We start from the raw sequence: 21,492 nt of genomic DNA on the forward strand, positions 1-21,492 counted from the left end.
GCTGGGGATCCATGCTGCATGCACAGGGTCTGCAACCAGTCATCGGCTCTGTGGATCTTGTGTTGTTTAGTGCAACTGTGTCTGGGAGGGGCCCTTTAAGGGAGCGGCTTGCTGTTGAGTCCGCCCTGTGACCCTGTCTGCAGCTGTGCCTGGCACCCTTATTTCGATGTGTGCTACTTTGGCGTGTAGACGTTCCCTCGCAGCGCCTATTTCGATGTGGTGCTGCGCAACGTCGATGTTGAACATCGACGTTGCCAGCCCTGGAGGACGTGTAGACGTTATTCATCGAAATAGCCTATTTCGATGTCACTACATCGAAATAAGCTACTTCGATGTGGGCTTCACATGTAGACGTAGCTTAAGAGACCTAACAAAGAACCACCATGGCTTAACAGCCATGTTAAAAAGGCAGAGAGAGAGAAAAGGGCAGCTTTTAAAAAGTGGAAGTCAAATCCTAGTGAGGAAAATAGAAAGGAACACAAACACTCCCAAATTAAGTGTCATAGTGTAGTAAGAAAAGCCAAAAAAGATTTTGAGGAACAGCTAGCCAAAAATTCAAAAAATGATAGTAAAATACTTTTTAAATACATTAGAAGCAGGAAGACCACTAAAAAAGCAGTGGGGCCCTTGGACGATAAAGATATAAAAGGAGTGATCAAGGAAGACAGAGCCATTGCGGAGCGATTAAGTGATTTCTTTGCTTCAGTCTTCACGGCTGAGGATGTTACAGAGGTTCCTAAATCTGAGCCAGCCTTTTTAGGTGACAAATCTGAGGAACTCTCCCAGATTGAAGTGACATTAGAGGAGGTTTTGGAGTTAATTGATAAGCTGAATAGTAACAAGTCTCCAGGACCAGACGGTATTCACCCAAGGGTTCTGAAAGAACTCAAATGTGAAATTGCGGAGTTATTAACAGTGGTTTGTAACCTATCCTTTAAATCCGCTTCGGTACCCAATCACTGGAAGACGGCCAATATAACGCCAATATTTAAAAAAGGCTCTAGAGGAGACCCTGGCAATTATAGACCGATAAGTCTAACATCAGTACCAGGCAAATTAGTAGAAACAATAGTAAAGAATAAAATTGCAAGGCACGTAGAAGAGCATGAATTGTTGGGCAAAAGTCAGCATGGTTTCTGCAGAGGGAAGTCGTGTCTAACTAATCTATTAGAATTCTTTGAAGGGGTTAATAAACATGCGGACAAGGGGCACCCAGTGGACATAATATACCTAGATTTCCAGAAAGCCTTTGACACGGTCCCACACCAAAGGCTTTTATGTAAATTAGGCGGTCATGGGATAGGAGGAAAGATCCTTTCATGGATCGGGAATTGGTTAAAAGACAGAAAACAAAGGGTTGGAATAAATGGTAGATTTTCACAATGGAGGGGGGTAACTAGTGGTGTTCCCCAGGGGTCAGTCCTGGGACCAATCCTGTTCAACTTGTTCATCAATGATCTAGAAAATGAGGTAAGCAGTGAGGTGGCAAAGTTTGCAGATGACACCAAGTTGTTCAGGACAGTCAAAACCAAAAGGGATTGTGAAGAACTACAAAAAGATCTCAGCAAACTGAGTGATTGGGCAGCAAAATGGCAAATGAAATTTAATGTGGGTAAGTGTAAGGTAATGCACATTGGAAAAAAATAACCCAAATTACACGTACAACATGATGGGGTCAAATTTAGCTACGACAGATCAGGAAAGGGATCTTGGAGTTATAGTGGATAGTTCTCTGAAGACATCCACGCAGTGTGCAGCGGCAGTTAGTAAAGCAAATAGGATGTTCGGAATTATTAAAAAAGGGATAGATAATAAGACAAAAGTTATCATACTTCCCCTATATAAAACTATGGTACGCCCACATCTTGAGTACTGCGTGCAGATGTGGTCTCCTCACCTCAAAAATATATATTGGCATTAGAAAAGGTTCAGAAAAGGGCGACTAAGATGATTAGGGGTTTGGAACGGGTCCCATATGGGGAGAGGCTAGACAGACTGGGACTTTTCAGTCTGGAAAAGAGGCGATTGAGGGGTGATATGATAGAGGTATATAAAATCATGAATGGTGTGGAGAAAGTGAATATAGAAAAATTATTTACCTTTTCCCATAATACAAGATCTAGGGGACACCAAATGAAATTGATGGGTAGTAGGTTCAAAACTAATAAAAGGAAATTTTTCTTCACACAGTGCACAGTCAACCTGTGGAACTCCTTGCCGGAGGAGGCTGTGAAGGCCAGGACTCTATTAGGGTTTAAAAAAGAGCTCGATAAATTTTTGCAGGTTAGGTCCATAAATGGCTATTAGCCAGGGGTAAAGTATGGTGCCCTAGCCTTCAGTACAAGGGCAGGAGATAAATCACTCGATCATTGTCTTCTGTTCTCCTTCTCTGGGGCACCTGGCATTGGCCACTGTCGGCAGACGGGATACTGGGCTGGATGGACCTTTGGTCTCATCCAGTATGGCCATTCTTATGTTCTCATCTTCATCAATGATTTAGATATTGGCATAGAAAGTACGCTTATTAAGTTTGCAGATGATACCAAGCTGGGGAGGGTTGCAACTTCTTTGGAGGACAGGGTCAAAATTCAAAATGATCTGGATAAATTGGAGAAATGGTCTGAGGTAAACAGGATGAAGTTTAATAAGGACAAATGCAAAGTGCTCCACTTGGGAAGGAACAATCAGTTTCACACGTACAGAACGGGGAGAGACTATCTAGGAATGACTACAGCAGAAAGGGATCTAGGGGCTATAGTGGACCACAAGCTAAATATGAGTCAACAGTGTGATGCTGTTGCAAAAAAAAGCAAATATGATTCTGGGATGCATTAATAGGTGTGTTATGAACAAGACACGAGAAGTCATTCTTCCGCTCTACTCTGCACTGGTTAGGCCTCAGCTGGAGTATTGTGTCCAGTTCTGGGCACCGCAGTTGAAGAAAGATGTGGAGAAATTAGAAAGGGTCCAGAAAAGAGCAACAAGAATGATTAAAGGTCTAGAGAATGTGACCTATGAAGAAAGGTTGAAAGAATTGGGCTTGTTTAATTTGGAAAAGAGAAGATTGAGGGGAGACATGATAGTGGTTTTCAGGTATATAAAAGGGTGTCATAAGGAGGAGGCCTCTGAAGATAGAACAAGAGGCAATGGGCTTAAACTGCAGCAAGGGAGGTTTAGGCTGGACATTAGGAAAAATTTCCTAACTGTCAGGGTGGTCAAACAGTGGAATAAATTGCCAAGGGAGGTCGTGGAATCTCCATTGCTGGAGATATTTAAGAACAGGTTAGACAGATATCTATCAGGGATGGTCTAGACAGTACTTGGTCCTGCCATTGGGGCAGGGGGCTGGACTCGATGGCCTCTCAAGGTCCCTTCCAGTCCTAGTGTTCTATGATTCTGTTTGTAATTTTTGCTTAGTTTTCCATTGCCTTCTTTTATAGGATGAAAAACAAAGTATTTTAAATGTTAACCATGGCACAAATAAAGTAGAAAATATAAAGAAACATTCTTAAAACTTGGAACAATTTGTTGTCGTATCAGGCAGCTGTCTGCTTTTGTACAGAAAGGCCAAAATATGTCTCTTTCCTGCTGGAATGACATTACTAAACAAAGAGAGACACGGTTGGTGAGATAACATCTTTTACTGAAGCAACTTCTGTTAGTGAAGAGCTATACAACTGTAGCACTATACAGAACTCTTCTTCTGGTCTGGGAAAGGTATTCACCGGATGACGAATGGAAGAAGGCAAACGCAGTTGCCATCTTTAAAAAAGGAAAGGACAACCCTGGAACTATAGACCGGTCAGCCTCACCTCAATCCCCAGAAAAATCATGGAGGGGGATCCTCAAGGAATCCATTTTGAAGCACTTGGAATAGGGGAACGTGATGAAGAGTGGGCAACATGGATCTATCAAAGGCAATTCATGCCTGACCAACCTGACTAACTTCTATGATGACGTAACTGGCTCTGCAGACATGGGGAAGCCAATGGATGTGATATACCTTGACTTTAGCAAAGCTTTTGATAGAGTTTCCACAATATTCTTGCCCATAAGTTAAGGAAGTTTGGATTCAAGACATGGACTGTAAGATGGAGAGAAAGCTGGCTAAATGGTCAGGTCCAATGGGTAGTGATCAATGGCTCAATGTCTGGTAGGCAGTTGGTTTCAAGTGGAGTGCCCCAGGGATCAGTTCTGGGGCCAGTACTGTTCAACATCTTTATTCACGACCTAGATGAGGGGATGGACTGCACCTTAAGCAAATTTGCAGATGTCACTAAGATAGGGGGACAGGCAGATACACTGGAGGGTAAGGGATAGGTCCAGAATAACCTAGATAAATTGGAGGACTGAGCCAAAAGTTATCTGATGAAGTTCAGCAAGAACAAGTGCAGAGTTCTGCACTTGGGACAGAAGAATGTCAAGCATCGTCCCAAGCTGGGGACCAACTGGTTAAGTAACAGTATGGCAGGAAAGGACCTGGGGATTATAGTGGATGAGAGGCTGGATATGAGTCAACAGTGTGCCCTTGCAGCCAAGAGGGCTAATGGCATATTAGGGTACATTAGGAAGAGCATTTCCAGAAGATGTAGAGAATTTTTTATTCCCCTGTATTTGGCACTGGTGAGGTCACATCTGGAGCACTGCATCCACGTCTGGGCTCCCAAGTATAGAGAAATGTGGATACACCAAAGCAGGTCCAGCGGAGGGCAACAAAAATGATTCGGGGGGCTGGACCACATGACCTATGAGGAGAGCCTGAGGGATTTGGGCTTACTGAGTCTGCAGAAGAGAAGAGTGAGGGGTGATTCGATAGCAGCCTTCAACTTCCTGAAGGGGGGCTCTAAAGAGGATGGAGAGAGGCTGTTCTCAGTAGCCACAGATGGCAGAACAAGGAGCAATGGTCTCAAGTTGCAGTGGGACAGGTCTAGGCTGGATATTAGGAAAAACTATTTCACCAGAAGGGTGGTGAAGCACTGGAATATGTTACCTAGGAAGGTGGTGGAATTTCCATCCCCAGAGGTTTTTAAATCCCAGCTTGACAAAGTCCTAGCTTGGTTGATTTAGTTAGGGTTGATCCTGCTTCGGGCAGAGGGATGGACTCGACCTCCTGAGGTCCCTTCCAGCCCTAGAATTCTATGATTCCATACCAGAACTAAATAGTAAATACAAGTGATTATATTTCCCAAATTTGCAGAAGATCTCTGGGTAGCTCAAAAACTCATTTCTTTCACCAACTGAAGTTGGTCCAATACAAGATGTTACTTTCCCACCTTGTCTCTCTAATATCCTGGTATCAACATGGTTACAACTCTGCAAACAATTAAAGGTGATCTGGAAAAAAACCCGGCACTTACGCCCTTCTTTGTGGTGTATAAAAACAAATTGAAAACTCTCTCACAGAGAAGAAATTGGAAGATGGTTTCCTGCTGTTATGTTGGTTTGTTAGTTTCTTTCCATCTACACCAGGGGTCTCATCTACCCAGGAAATAGCTCTGTTAACGACTAAAGAACCAGTGAAATGAAGTCATCATGGCAGTCAAGAGAATGAAAATTGAGAGGTATCTTCCAACCCTGTGATTTTCAGCCAAACAGTTTAAAACTGCAAGTTAGACCCTTAGCACGTGTAACTAAAATAGCCCCTTTAAACCAGCCGGTGGCCTGGCCCTTGCTTCTTTTCTGGTCTTAGCATTTATTTAACTTCCATACGTAATCAGCCTTATATTGAAGATTCATGTCTTCTGCCCATTCTTTTAAAGTGCTCATAATAAACCCTCTTTAAGGAACACATGCGTGTGTGGAGCCTAGCAGGCAAGGCCACCCTGTAACACTAAGTACCTTTAAGGAACTCATTCTGCATCAACAAAAATCACCCACAAGCTACCCAATTCAGCTCAGATGCAAAAGCCACTTTCTGCCCTCCATCCCCACATGCAGGTCTGACAGACACCCTCGGGCACACATCAAGAGCAGTGTCTGGGACAGTGTGCTTGAAATGTGTCCCACAGCTGTGAACTCTTAAAATACACATTGTACTCAATAGCCTTTGAGATAACAGGAGGGGAATTGCCCTGGGTAGGCCTCTGCCATGACTCAAGAACACAGCTAACGAACATGCATGTCTAGGCACCATTCACTCGTATTTAGGAACAAGCTTGATGGAAGCTGATCCAATGACACTAATTTCTGTAGTGCAGGTGGGTGACATAGGATCGACACTACACCTTTTCATAAATTCAGTAGCTACACTACCCCCCGAGGTTCCTGTAAACTGAGCACCCGAGTGGCTGCCCTGGAGAGTTTCACATACTCCCCAGATAATTAGCAGAGTAGCTACAGCCTGTGTTTTTATTGGTGGTGCACATTGGCATGTCTCAGTGCACATAAAATTTATTCCACACACAGAGGTTAGGAACAGAACCTTGACTATCACCTGCCCTATTTTAAGTGTAGTTCTCATCCACGCATGCTATGGGTTAACAAGGTGTGGGACCTGTTAGCAGCACTTTAAAAACCAGCTTAGCTAGTCTCCCACCCAGAGATCCTGGAGGGAGAAGTATCCCAAAATGCACTAAAATTCAGCACAATGCATTTCCGTTCTCTAGCCCTGGCAATGGCAGCTGAAGCAGCATGGAGCAGCTGGCCTGATCGCCCAGAGACAAACACAGTACTGAGCATGGTAGGTGCCTGCAGACTGACATGCTTCTGCTTGGAAAACCACAGAGGCACAGATACGGTGGATGTGCTGCTCTCCCTGGCTATCAGAGGCTGCTTGCACTTACCAAAGTTCTCTCTCTGTAGTGTAGACAGACCCCTGGATAAGCTGCTCTACACGCCTTTTGATATTTTTGCCCTTGCTGGTTGTCTGTCTAGGCATGAACACCGTGCCTGTTAGCATAACACCTGCATACCTGTGTCTTCTCTTGGTCGCCTCCTCCTTTCATTCCTGCTTCCAGGAGGAGTCACTGGCAGATATACTCAGCCACAGCTGCAAAACTCACGGCAGCTTTCAATGAATGACAGCAGATCACAGAGTGGTTCAGACACTGCCAGCCCTAGCTGTAGAGGTTGTAGCCAATACAAATGCAGGCTTACCTGTGTAAATGAATCTTCCAGGTGTTCCCTTGCAGAACTGCTTAGACTTGTAGGACAATGTGACTTCTACCACACCGGGGATATGTCGGGGAGGCGTCTGAACTCGGATCGCATGAGGGGTTATCAGCTGGAAGAAACCATCAGGAGAGGGGAGGGAGAAAGCACAGTTAGATGCAGAATTCTCCCCTAAGAACACTTTCTTCTTAGAGCATTGTAAACAAAGCTCTGAAACGTGTAATTAACCTGTCAATGTTTGACTACAGTCTTGATGTAACCCACATAAAAGCCACTGACACCAATATTTACAAGTGTTCGCTTTCTCAGCCAAAACAACATTATCTCTGTTTTCATACACGGCAGGGACAGGCTTCCTCGTATGAAAATTAAGCCTGCTTAATGCAGTGAGTGCGCCTCACACACAAAGTACACAGTTTTCTTAGGGAGGCATCACGGTAGTACCGAGTTCAAGTCTTAGCACCAACAAATACACCTGAGGATAAGACGATGGATGAGTTAGAGTCAAAGGTTAAGGCCAGAAAGAACAATCAGACTATTTGTTTTGGACTCCTGCATATCCCAAGGTACCCCGTTATCTCCACAGTACCCCATCATCCCCCCATTCTGTTCTAATCCAGGTTATTGGACTAAGTATTACAGCCTTTGGAGAACCAAACAATTGCATGACACAGACAGAGATGCACCCAACATATGCCTCCTCCCCAGACCCACAAGGTCCCATTTCCAACATTTAACCATGCTAGCTCAGTCTCTTGTCATCAATTGAGTGTGCAGCAAGCTATCGATTTGATTTGGGAGACTCTTTTCCCCCATCTTGTTGAGATAGAACAGATTACCCAGGGGACGTGGCAGGGCCAAATCAGGCTTGTTAACTATTACAGCTTGCCCTATCCCCGGCAGCTCACTTCTATGAAACGTACCAGCTCAAACCATTCATCCATCAAACCCAGCATGTTACCTCTAGCGACAGCTAGTACCCAGCACTTGGGAGAAGTCCAATCTCCTCCTACCTGAAATTCACCACACCTATCCGTGCAATGCTGCACAGGGAGATTCCTTTCCAACCCTTGCAAGTAACCACAGGTCCATGCTCAGGCATCACCTGATGATACTTAAATAAAGGGAAACTTGATATAGGTCATGAAATCTTCCAGCCTTTAAAAAGGCAGCTGTAGTATTGACTGAGGCCACATCTACACTACGAGATAAAAATCGAATTTAAACGAGTTAGCTCAATATTAAAACTTCACTGTGAATACCATTAGCGCAAATCAGTGAGCCTTAATACAGCTAGCAAAATTTCGATATTACTGGATGGGTATAGCATCAATTTTGAATTTAAAATTTCAAATAAAGGCTCGTGTGGAAGCGCCATGTCTTCAATTAGAATTTATTAGCCTTCAGAAGTGTCCCATTTGCATCCCACAAAGCTATGTGCTGACCCTCCACGTGTGGCTGCTTCCTCCTCTGCTGCCCTACATTGAAGTGCACAGGAAGAAGGTCACAGGAAGCCTGCGAATTTTTGATTGAATTAGAATTAGAATTTGAATTCTACAGCACCCAGGCCAGCAAAGATAAAGGTCTGGAAGCGTGGATGAGAGAACCGGGCAGCGGCGGACAGGACTGACAGCACAGCTGCCCGTTGCTACACCAATGTCCGCAGAGGAAGTGGGTGGGTTTGGGGGAGGTCTCAATTCTGCTACTGGATGCTCTGAATTCTGGGACAGCACTTTGCATTCTGAGATTCTAACATGAAACACCCACAAGCAACTGGGGCTAAAGCACCGTGGGATAGGTACCCACGATGCACTGCTCACACTGTCAAACTTGCACAGGGCCATGGGGATGTGAAAACTCGACACGGAAAAAAGGTGGGTCGAATTTCAAGGCGGTTTGTGAACACAAATTCAAATTAATCAGAATGAGGTTAAAAAAATCGATTTATTAAAAACTGAATTTATCTCGTAGTGAAAACATAGCCTGAGTAACCTATTGTATTAAGAGCTGGGCAGAATTATATGTAAATGTAATTCATACTGGCCATTCCAATGCTGTTACAAATTAGCTTACTAAAAACCAGTATTCAGGGGCTTGGGTCCTAAAATGGGTGACAAAATAGAAAAATACTCCAGAAAAGCCCCGCATTTTACCAGCCAGATCATTCACAGAGATTATAAATGCTTGAATATAAACCAGTCGGCTGTGTTTGGCCACAGAAATACACAGACTAAGAGAGCAATCCTGTGCTCACCGGGATAATGGAAGGAGTCCCATTGACCTTCCTGGGCACTGGAGTAGACCCCTTAAAAAGCAAAGGCTTCTCCTGGAGCTAGAAGAGCGGCCAACAGAAGTCAGAAGCCTTTGGGGCCCATTCATTCCTTGGGACTGGTGGAACTGGCACAGCCAAGGCCTGCAACCCCTGGAGAAGATGTATCTGCTGGCTCCTGTCACTGCAGCTTACCCAAAAGCCCCAGCTCCCACAGCCGAGCTAGGAGTCGGTTCAGTCAGCCCAAGAGGGGTAGGATCAGGCCAGCCAGGCAGAGCCCTAGTTCATAATGTCTCCCTTGAAGCCTCCCTCTGGAGACTCATCTTTGTCTCCTGATGGAATGATACATGCTGTAAAAAGTTGCCATATTTTTAAAAATAAGAGCAATGCAGTAAAGCAGAAATAAAAGGTGGAAGCAATACTGCCAACCCCCAGTGCTCAAAAGTCATGAGCCAGGACTCAAAAACCAGAGATTTTTAAAATAATAAAGATGGGCGTTCTCTGTATTTGCTTTCTTGTTTTTGAGCTTTAGCGTTCACATTGCCAACCTTTGCAAACTTTTCTCTGATGCTGTAAGAACTAGACACTTACATTTGTTAATGAAAACTGGGATTGTCCTTAGAAAAAAAAATCACATAACTCCAGAACCTGGGGCTTTAAGAAAAAGTCTCAGAGCTTATCTAGGCAAGTAGTAACTATGTGGCGAGCTGAGATAGTGTAAATCTTCTGTGCACTAACAGTCTGTATGTTCTTCACTAATCTGCATTAACCTAAACTTGTTTCAAAGAAGAATAGACCTAAACAGGCTATGGAAGTTTTACTGTGTGGCTGTACAGTCTACAATGGCAGTTAGTACAAAACATTCCAGTTCACTGTAGATTTACACCCCAGTTTGCCAAGCAATAGCTGCTTATCTTGACAAACCCCCAAGTGCTGCAAAATCTGAGACGAAATGAGGAGAAGTGGCAATACTTCAAAAGTTAAATGACCTTTTTGGGCAGGTCAAGGACCTTAAAGACTGATGTACTACTCACGTCACGCCATGCTGTGACTTTTCCCCTCCAGAACGGCTTGATCTGAAGAGGCAAAGGCTAGCTACATCTTTGGATTTCTCAACATTTTCTGCCACCACTTTAGTGTTCTTTAAACACAGCTTGTGGCATTTTCCAAGACATCTTTCCTGGTTCCCAAGAATGCCTGACCTATTTATAGTACATTGTTACATAGCAAGAGAGGGGAAGAGTTCAGCAAATTTGGTTCCTCACAAACAAGCAGTTTGGTTTTCCTTTGTCCTCTGAAGACTAGCATGTTTAACTGTATTTAAAGCCACAAATATACAGCACTGTCACCCACACATTCTCTAAGGGTGAATTGTATGCCCAAAGGCCTGTGTTCCAAGATGCTCAGGTTATATTTTCTTTGTGTCTAATTTAGATCTTGGTGGGTAGGACAAGGGATCAACTGATTCAGTTTTATAAACCAGCGTGCTTGACAACGGTCTGCAAGAGGTCACAACAACAAGAGTGCTCCACACTGCATGAGATACCAGGACTTTTCTTTAGTGTCTCGGACAAGGTTCAGTAAACTGTCTTCTTGGGGTTATTATTTGTTGTGATTTATAACACACGAGTACCTCTGAACCCCGATCAAAACTAAAGCATCACCATGCGAGGTGCTGTGCAGCAAGACAAAAGGAAGCACTCCACCACAGAGAGGTTTCAAGGGTCAGAAAGGGAAATGCTCCATACTCCTTCCACGGCCCTGAGGGGTACTAATTACCATTCAGGCACAGAGGGGAGCACAGTCTCGTGGCACTTACAAAATGGCTGCTTACTTCCAAATTTGCCATCTAAACTTCAGAGCCTGCAAGAGCTGCCAGGAGTTCTTATTACCCTGAGCGGTTCCATTGATTTCAACAAGACAAGCACTTCACAGTAGTCATGAATGGCGAGAGACAGCATGATGACCGGCACTATGAGCCGCTGGACAAGGTCCCTGGCTGGGATGCTGGGGACCTAGTGTGAAGTCCTGGGTCCATGCAAATCAGCAGCCACATTGACATTGACTTCAGTGGAGCCAGGACATCATCCCTGGGTCCTGCTTCTAGCTATGCCATACTGCCAATGGCTGACTGTGCAAGGCTCTTCACCTCTCTGCCCCTTCATCCATTCCCCTCCCAGTCTTCCAGCTTCTTTCTCTACCTTGTGTGACCTGCAGGACAAGAAGTATCTATGTGTATCTACGGTGCAGCCCTGATCTCGGGCAGGCAGCAATAGGACAAATAGTTAACACAAATGTGCCAGGAAGCAGTCTTTGCAGGATTGGGCCCTTAAATTTCAGCAACATTAACACCGTGTCTTTCAAAACTGTAGACCTTGGGCAAAGCAGTAAAACTTGTGGGCAGATGTACACTGGGGGGGAAAGTTCAATTAAGTTACACATTTTCAGCCACATGAATAAGGTAGCTGAAGCTGACATAACTTAAAGCAGCAGAAAAGGTAGCACTTTAAAGACTAACTAAATGATTTATTTGGTGATGAGCTTTCGTGGGACAGACCCACTTCTTCAGATCTGATGAAGTCTGAAGAAGTGGGTCTGTCCCACAAAAGGTCATCACCGAATAAATCATTTTGTTAGTCTTTAAAGTGCTACATTTCAGCTGCTTTGTTTTGTTGGAGTACAGACTAAAGTGGCTCTGTTACTATTTGACATAACTTAGTTCAACTTACTTCGGCATCCTTGCTGCAGGGAGATGATGAGATCTCCCATCAACTTCCCTTATTCCTCGTGACCCCACCAAGTGTCAGAGTCAAAGAGAGCACGAGCAGTAATCAATTTAGCACGTTCCTACTAGACCCACTAAATCAACCTCTGGGAGATCGATCACTGGAGTGTCAATCTGCCAATAAGCATAGACAAGCACGAAAATTCAGAGATTAAACCCAAACCTCCCATTAACATTTGCTTCCCCCAAAAGTTGAGGCAAGCATAATGTGGATCTGGACATCAACTTAGAAGTGGGTGTGCCTTTCTTGGGATATTTAATTAAACTGGGCTAACTTTGTTTTTTTTTTTTTGTTTTTTTTTGCAGGGGGGCATCTACATAGGCTGTTTTATACCATCTCTCTTACATCAATTGGGGCCCAGAATGGACAGGATTAAAATCAGAGATACAGAGGATTTTTATTGTGCAAATAAGCGGGTTTTTTCCCCCCTCTAATACATGCTAGACTCTCTCATGTAGTGGAGCGTCATTTCACGCTATGGAGGGCCAGGCCACATTCTTAAAAGAAAAATGTTGCATTATATAAAGGTAAGGACAAGGTATTACGTTTAGTCCCTAGTCTCTTTGCCTCTGTGTGCATAGGCTTGTGGTTAGAGATGTGATGATAATTATACAGACTCCAAATTAAATGTTGGACCAAAGAGGGATATCAATTTAAAACAGGGGTGAGGATAAAAAACAAAATCTTGTGTCCCGTTAAGTTAGAAGGAGTTTTCCTGTTCATAGCAGATGTAGCATTAGCCCCACAGTGGCTGCACAGATGTAGAAGTCCAATTTCCGTAACTGATTTTGGGTGCCCATCGTCAGGTGCAAGAGTGCGGACACTTAGAGGGTAAAAGTCCCAGAACTTTTTCAGAACCAGATGCTATTAAAGGGGCCCTAACTAGGCATGCAAAATTCATAGTTAGTTTTGGAAACTTTGGCCAGTAAGTATAGACAAGTGGACAATATAGAAGACAGACTAATTTTGCAGTCATGGTCAGGAGTATTTGCCTTGAAACCTGAATAGAGAGACAGCCTCCCCCAGTCAGGGGCGAGAAACTCCCAAAGACCTGATCAGAAGCTCAGATGTTGAATACTCCTCAGACCAACAACATTCTCTGGATCGCTCTGAGGAACCAATTAGCATATTCAGGCCTGTTCTCAAACAGAAAGAGATGAAGTTTGTTGACTGGATTATTAGTTGTGAGTCATTTGCCCAGTTGCCACGTGTGCAAATTTTATCAAAATAGTTTGCGTCAGTTACAAAAGTCCCAGGGGAAATGTACTAGAAAGCCCATTTCACTATTCTTTAAAAATATTACATTTTAAATTCATTTTCATAAAATATTACAGGAGTTAAAGATTAACTGAGCTCATTGGCTTAAAGTAGCTGCATGTTTGCACAAAATTAATGGGACAAATTAAGTTTTCATTTAGTTCTCCTTCAACTGGGAAAGACTGTAATTATGTTAGCATGTTTACAACTAAAATATATGCTTAAATTATAAATATGTGTTTCAGAAAATCATTTTAAATCTCCTTTATAAATATAATCAACTGCCTTTCAAGTGGTGAATATTTCAATGGTGAAGCTTGAATACTTGTAAAATAAATTTAAATGATATGATTTACATTCCAAATTCTTTATTTTATACAGATATAGCTTGACAGCAAAAAAAACAAAAAAACTAAAAAACTTTTTTTTTTACCTGCCTTCTGACGTCTGATAGGAATTGTATTGTAAGTATCTATCTATCCATCCAACATATTTATGGGACTCTACTGCAATACTATCTAAGCGCCTTACACTCTTTCATGTTTTTTTTTTAATTTCATAGCATCCTTGTGAGCTAGAGCAGTGTTGTGACCCCTTTTCACAGATGGAAAACTGAAGGCCAGATAGACCAAGAGCCAAAATTTTCAAAGTATTTAAACATCTCACTCACACGCACTTCAAGAAAATGGCTTTAAGTGACTTGCCCACAGTCACACAATGTCGGTGTCAGAAAAGAAACTGGAGCCAGGCATCTTGAGTCCCAGGCTCGTACCCAGCTACTTTTATCTATGCCAGTATAGTCCATGTAAACGAAGTTGCATGCGTAACCCATATTAAACTCGTGAAATACTGAGTCTTAAAATATTAAAATATTAAATATTGAGTCTGTTCTGGTCTGGCTATGGTCTGAAGAAGTGGGTTTGTCCCACAAAAGCTCACCTAATAAATTATTTTATTAGTCTTTAAAGTGCTACTTGACTGTTTTTTGTTTTGATAATGTATAGACTAGCACGGCTCCCTCTCTGTTACTATTAAACTTGTGAAGTGCTTACTGGTGTCAGAGGAATTTTAGAGGTTAGCAGAGCTCTGTAAAATTGTGCTTAGTTATGACATTAGGCCTGTCTCCTTATGTCCAGCACAATCAGTACACGTGGAAGGCCAGGAGAGCACAGCAAATGGACTATTTGCAGGACCAAGTCCAATTTTTTGAGTTTCCATCTGCAGATGCTTGCTCTCCTCCCCAAACTCCAAGTTTCACTTTGGATTTCATGCATCTTGGTCAAAACCAACAAGCTTCACCTGGTACTATGGCAAAAATCACATGAGGCTAAAACATTTGAGATGGTTTTGAAAATATTATCATAAATCCAAGCAGGTTTGCTCAAACCTAGCCACACATCTGCAAAACTTCTGGCAAACCAACTCTGTGCCTTACGCTTGCAATGAAATCCAAAATCTAAAGAGCTTCATTCCGTCCTCTAGCAAAGGGCAGCTCAAACTTTCATACTGGATAGCTGCCTTCACTCTGGCTGCTGAAAATCCATTGGACATTTTTAAAAAGGAGAACATATAATGACTGGCTTAGCCTGTCTTGTGTATGTGGATACTCTATATAGTCTGAATTATTTAGAGATCATTCAGCTACCTTCACGCATTTCCAGGTTTGCTTTTAATGGACTCCTGGTTCTTTCAGCAGTCAGATCTTTTCCCACTGGGATTTCATATTCCATTTCTGGGTTACAGAGCTGCAGTAACAATTTTATAGTGAAGGCTGAAAGACAATTTCCATTCTAAGCCCAATTACAACCCACTCTCTAAGATTCAAAAAGAAACAAACTAACTCCTTTCCGTCTGAATTTTCCCATCATCTGAGTTGATGACAAGGCCTTTCCGCCATCCACAAAAACAACCGATTCGCCAGCTTTCAACCTGCTGCGCTTTGAAGCTGCCAACCAATTACCTTTATTAATCACTAGAACTGGGTTTTCAAATGAAAAAGCCAATCCTGGGTATACCTGCTGCAGCCTCTGCTCCCTCTTCCCTGCCTAACCTCTTCCCCTTTCCCATTAAAAGTCCAACTCAGATTGCTCCGATCCTGCAGGCCGTCATACAAACACAGCCCCCACTAAAGGCAGTGTGGAGCTTGGTCTACATAAGTACCTTCTAAATGGATTTATTGCATCTGCCTTGTTGTAATGCCCTTTTGTCGTTCTGCACTAATCTTCCACAAAGAGGACAGAGAGAGAAGTGAACCCCACTGCAGTAGAGTGCACCCTTCTAAGGAAATCACTGCCAAGTGTGTAGCAGACTCACGCAGGCAGAAAGGATAAGATCTGAAGCCAATAACTTTGGCTTAGTATTTAAAATGTACAGTCCTGAGGATGAAAAGGAAGTGGGGGGAGGTGACACCTTCTTTCAATTTTTTTTTTAATTTAATCCCCTTTAATTTAGGAATCACAAAATGCAACTCTGCCTTGATGATCAAGGAACCTTGACTATTGTGTCATGCTCTGACATGTTGAACCTCTCTAATCCAGAACTCTCTTGCCTGGCAACATCCATAATCTGGCATGATTTAGTTAACCAGACGACCACTTATGGGTGTGGCCAAGTCTCCCATGGTCCCATAAAGTTTGTTTCCAGCTGCCAGTCTCAACACTGCTTTCAGTGTTCTATGCTGTTAATGTAGCTGTAATTTACCTCTAAATGTCTTCAAAGAGCCCAGTAAGCAGTGGAAGTGCTGGCAACGTGGAAGACAACATTGACCTCCTGTGGTCTGGCAAACTCTCTCGTCCAGCACGGGTCAGGTCCCAAGGATGCCAGACAAGACAGGTTCAACCTGCACTAATGCAGCAAGGCTGGTCTTTAACTAAACCTAAGAGATTTAATGCAGTACTAAGTATCAGAGGGGTAGCCATGTTAGCCTGGATCTGCAAAAGCAACGAGGGGTCCTGTGGCACCTTATAGACTAACAGAAATGTATGAGCATAAGCTTTCGTGGGCAAAGACCCACTTCGTCAGATGCAGGTCCTGCATCTGACAAAGTGGGTCTTTGCCCACGAAAGCTTATGCTCATACATTTCTGTTAGTCTATAAGGTGCCACAGGACCCTTAGTTGCTAATGCAGTACTAATGTCACATAAATATCGACTCAAGGCAAAACTTCCAATGCTGCCTTTAAAGCTTCATGAATGCAACATCTGAACCACACTGACAGAAATACCCTGGTGCCACTAAACCAGTGGGAGTTTTGTGTGGCTATCTATGGGCCAGTATGTTAAAGAAGGCTTGTTCTTTTCATAGTACTTGTGATTTAATGTTAAGTAGGGTTTGGAAAACAAAAGAAATAAAAACTTACAGTGTGAGAGAAGACCAGAGGGAGAAAGAAATTTAGAAAAGTGAGAAATGGAACAGAGTAAAGAAAACAAAATGGAAAAGAGAGAGACAAAGGTTTGCCTTGACGAATAAAGGGCTTAGCTTGGGGGATATTTGCCACATTGGGTACAGGTCAGTATATCAAATGATTACTCCCCAGTTAATGTTTTGAACAAAATAACTGGAATTTAGGAGATGCAGTTCAGAGATTTTGAGCTTCTGAACCTCACCCCCCCCACTCAAGTCTATGAGCATTTCCAGAGCACTAAAATCCTGGATCTTGCAGGTTTTTACTTCATTGGCCCCTTGGCCATTGTAGTGTCAAACACAGAATCCTTCACCGAGAAGCATGTTTATCCTTTACTCTTCCCTGAAGTAAAAGTCATTGGGCTACAGTCTGCTCTGATGTAACCAGGCATAACTTCCCCCGATTTGTGCCACTTGCAAATTTGATCTTGTCTGCATAAAACTGGAGCAGCAAAAGAAGGAAATCATAGCTAAACCTTTGTTGCTGATTTAGCTTTGGGCCTAGAAGAAAGGCGACCTGCTCTAAACGAGACAAAGCTATTAGACGTTAATGTTCAGACAACACCTACCTCACTCCAGACCAGCATGGTGCCGAATATGACCTGTAACCCATCAAAGAAATTGTCTCCTATGATGATGACAGTGGCACCTCCTGTAGTCCATCCTTCACTCGGACTGATGGCTTTGATACATGGTGTAGCTGCTTTTCAACACACATGAAAAAGAGAAGTATTCAGCTGTTAGAACTGGCTTATAAAGACAGGACACTTGGGGGTGGTAGAAAAATCTTTCGTCCCCCCACCCCAATATGAAGATTCCAGAAAGCTCTCTCCTTCTTGCCTGTGCGTGTGATCCCAGATTTGATCTTTGGAGAGGAAACTTTTTTTGCCCATTAATTTTTGTCTTTGTGTTTCTATCAAGGTGATAAACATTTTTTCAGCCTCCGTGAAGAAAGTCAGTGTGACGGACACAGAGCAAAGGGAAAACAGAACTTTTTTTCTATATTTGGAGTATATTTAAATGCTGAGTACTTGAGCCAATGGAAACATAATCCATCTACCTTTATTGTCCATCATAATATAACCTAGTCATAAATACTATGGGAAATGTTAGCTAAATAAAAAAGGGCGTACAACTATATTACATGTTGAACCTCTCCAATCCCAAACTCTCTCATCCGGCATGATTTTAGTTAGCCAGACAACCACATTTTATGGGTGTAGTCAAGTTCCTATGGTCCCATAAAGTTTGTTTACAGCAGCTAGTCCTGACTCCCAGTGTTCTGTGCTGTTATTTTGCTGTAATTTACCCCTAAATGTCTTCTAAGAACCCAGTAAGCAGTGAGAATGTTAGTAACATGCTACAAAATATTGACCTCACGTCATCTGGCACATTCTCTTGTCTAATTCCATTCAGGTCCCAAGGGTACCGGATGAGAGAGGTCCAACCTGTACTTCTTCTGCAACAAGATCCAGGTTGCTCCACTGTTAAACTCTCTCACTGGGCTGAATTACTATGGCAATTGTCAAAATAAGTATCTGGCGTCATAATCTTCAGTTAAAAAGCTATGCACAATGCACTTTCAGATGTAAAAAGGCTCTTGTCACATGTGGATGGCAAATCTCCACTAGCACGTATTGCTGTCCAAGCACCAGATATGCAAAGTACCTCTTCCGAGAGTGCAGGCAGTGCGATGGCAGTTAAAGCTGTCAGCACTCAGGGCTAGACCTCAAGGCCATGTAGGTTTTAGGTTGCAGCCAGCCAGCCCAAGCATTGCCACTCATTGGCAAGGAAGCGTAGGCACAACAGGGCAGCACAATTTTTATAGCCTAATTCTCCGCACTTATGCTGGAATAAATCAGGAGTTAACTGGCCTGAATCCAATGGCCTTATGCTGCTGTAAAAACAACCGAAACGAGAGGAGAAAACAGGCCCTCAGTGCGAGATGATGGGGCAGCTATTTGATAGAGTAGCAGACTCAAGAGCCAGACCGAGGCAGATATAGTAGCAATATGATCACAGATGGACAGCAGCATAGGATCACCCCACACGCCCATCTAAAGTCCCGTAGACAAAGAATGTGGGACCCAATCTTTGCGTTATATTTGTTAACAATATTTCCCTGGTGCCCATTCCTTGGCTAGCCAGGAAAGAGAGATTTAAAAAAAATAAAATATAAATTTTGCAAAAGAGGAGTGTTATCAATAAACTATGGGCTAGATCAGGGTCAGCAACCTGTAGCTCTGGAGCCGCATGTGGCTCTTTGAGGAGCCATTTGCAGCTACAAGCTGTGACTCCTCTGTGGCTCTGGATGCTGGAATTAGGGCTGCCGGAATTAGGGCCATACATCCTGTTCATCTGCCCAGGGTTTTTACAAAATCCAGAAATGTCCAGGATTTTGCTAAACTCTCACAAACTCTGCAGTCCTGGAGCTGCACCACCCCCCCGCCATTCCCTTTGCCTCAGCTCAAGTTACACCTGCTCCAGCTAGTTGGCACAGAGCAAAGACAGAAACGGAGAGCATAGGAGTGGAGCTGTGCTAGGAGCTAGTAGGAGAGTTCCCCCTCCCTTTTTGTTTTGGGAAATAGGATCTGTGGAGAAGGGTTAAGGCTGGGAGCTCAGCCCCGGGGTGTTTGCAGCCCAGCTGTGAACAGGGCTGCCAGTCCAGCCACTGCTCTCTCTGGCATGGTAGACACCCTCCTTTTGGGGCCAGGGTCAAGCTGGGAGCTCAGCCTCTCCATCCAGCAGCGTGTTTGCAGCCAGCCAGCCCAGGCATGGCCACTCACTGGCAAGGTAAGCACTGCCCTTGTGGGGGCTGGTTCAGCCTGGGAGCCCAGCAGGCAAAGTGCTCGTAGCCCAGCTGCGAATGGAGCCAGCCTAGGGCTGGGGACAAGCTGCTCCCAGAGAGGCTGCATTGCTACAGTTACCACATAGAGCTGCCTTGGCCTGAGTGCTGTACACTTACTGTCAGGGTTTTGGACGCTGTGCTCAAATTAATTAATACTGAGATTTTCCCAAACTAAGGACTCAGGGAGCAGGAGGGAAGAAAAAAAGAGTTCGATTTGGATGACAAAAGGATGCTCACATTCACAGTCGGCTATTGGATTGTCTTCCACCTACTTCCCCAGGTCTGTTAATGATCTAAGGCTCAGGGTCTGCCCATCACTGATGGACTTTCAGCTTCCCTTCATGCTCTGAGCTGTAGGTCCCAGCAACCGGGGTGCTTCGAGAGCAAGTCTGCCATAGACTGCTGGTGGGGATCAACCAGATAAATTTTGGTTCATTCTCTCAATATCTTTGAGAAACAGGAATTATTATTAAACCTAACCTGCTAACCTGGTGAGGAGGGCTTTAAACTAGGTTTGCCGGGGACAGGGGAGCAAAGCCCGCAGGTAAGTGGAGAACATGGAAACCTGGGAGACGGGTCGGAAGTAGGAGGGAGCATGGGCAACAATGTCAGAGTAAAAAGAGGGCCAGGAAAAAACTGGGAGGAAAGTTCAAATCAATATCTAAGATGCCCATATACCAATGCAAGAAGTATGGGTAATAAGCAGGAAGAACTGGAAGTGCTAATAAATAAATACCACTATGATATCGTTGGCATCACAGAAACTTGGTGGGATAATACACATGATTGGAATGTTGGTATTGAAGGCTACAGCCTGGTTAGGAAAGACAGACAGGGAAAAAAGGGGGGAGGTGTTGCCTTATATATAAAAAATGTACACGCTTGGACTGAGGTGGAGATGGACGTGTTGAGAGTCTGTGGGTTAGTTTAAGAGGGGTAAAAAACAAGGGTGATGTTCTGTTAGGAGTCTACTACAGGCCACCTAACCAGGTGGATGATGCTTTTTTTAAACAACTAACAAAATCATCCAGAGCCCAGGATTTGGTGGTGATGGGGGACTTTAACTATCCAGATATATGCTGGGACACTAATACAGCGGGGCACAGACTATCCAATAAGTTCTTAGACTGCATTGGAGACAATTTTTTATTCCAAAAAGTTGAAAAAGCCACCAGGGGAGAAACTGTTCTGGATTTGATTTTAACAAATAAGGAGGACTTGGTCGAGAATTTGAATGTGGGAGGCTGCTTGGGTGAAAGTGATCATGAAATCATAGAATTCACAATTCTAAGGACTGGTAGGAGGGAAAATAGCAAAATAGAGATGATGGATTTCAGGAAGGCAGATTTTGGTAAACTCAGAGAGCTGGTAGGTAAGATCCCATGGGAGGAAAAACTGAGGGGAAAAACAACTGAGGAGAGTTGGCAGTTTTTCAAAGAAACATTATTAAGGGCCCAAAAACAAGCTATTCCCCTATGTAGGAAAGATAGTAAATATGGGCAAAGACCGCTTTAGCTTAACAAGGAGATCCTGCATGACCTCAAACTAAAAAAGGAATCCTATAAAAAATGGAAACTAGGACAAATTACAAAGAATGAACATAGGCAAATAACACAGGAATGCAGGAGTAAAATTAGAAAGGCTAAGACACAAAATGAGCTCCAACTAGCTACAGGAATAAAGGGTAACAAGAAGGCCTTTTACAAATATATTAGAAACAAGAGGAAGACCAAGGACAGGGTAGGGCCATTGCTCAGTGAGGAGGGAGAAACAGTAACGGGGAACTTGGAAATGGCAGAGATGCTTAATGACTTCTTTGT

The 21,492-nt window shown here is 43.5% G+C and overlaps 1 protein-coding gene across 8 annotated transcripts in view; it reads right to left on the reverse strand.

The window, feature by feature from the left end:
- The window catches only part of EBF1 (EBF transcription factor 1), a 354,735-nt gene that overhangs the window by 86,029 nt on the left and 247,214 nt on the right, over positions 1 to 21,492 (reverse strand). For 4 of the 8 annotated variants that reach the window (XM_075010158.1, XM_075010156.1, XM_075010162.1 and 1 more), the window contains exons 9-10: positions 17,394 to 17,524; positions 7,096 to 7,222 (exon numbers count right to left, since the gene is read on the reverse strand). In XM_075010158.1, the coding sequence (XP_074866259.1) occupies positions 7,096 to 7,222; positions 17,394 to 17,524 (258 nt within the window). Of the gene's footprint in view, positions 1 to 7,095; positions 7,223 to 17,393; positions 17,528 to 21,492 lie in introns of all 8 variants that reach the window. The other 4 variants (XM_075010157.1, XM_075010155.1, XM_075010161.1 and 1 more) reach the window with 1 other exon arrangement.

Source organism: Carettochelys insculpta, chromosome 15 (assembly GCF_033958435.1).
Source record: "Carettochelys insculpta isolate YL-2023 chromosome 15, ASM3395843v1, whole genome shotgun sequence".
Lineage (NCBI taxonomy): Eukaryota > Metazoa > Chordata > Testudines > Carettochelyidae > Carettochelys > Carettochelys insculpta.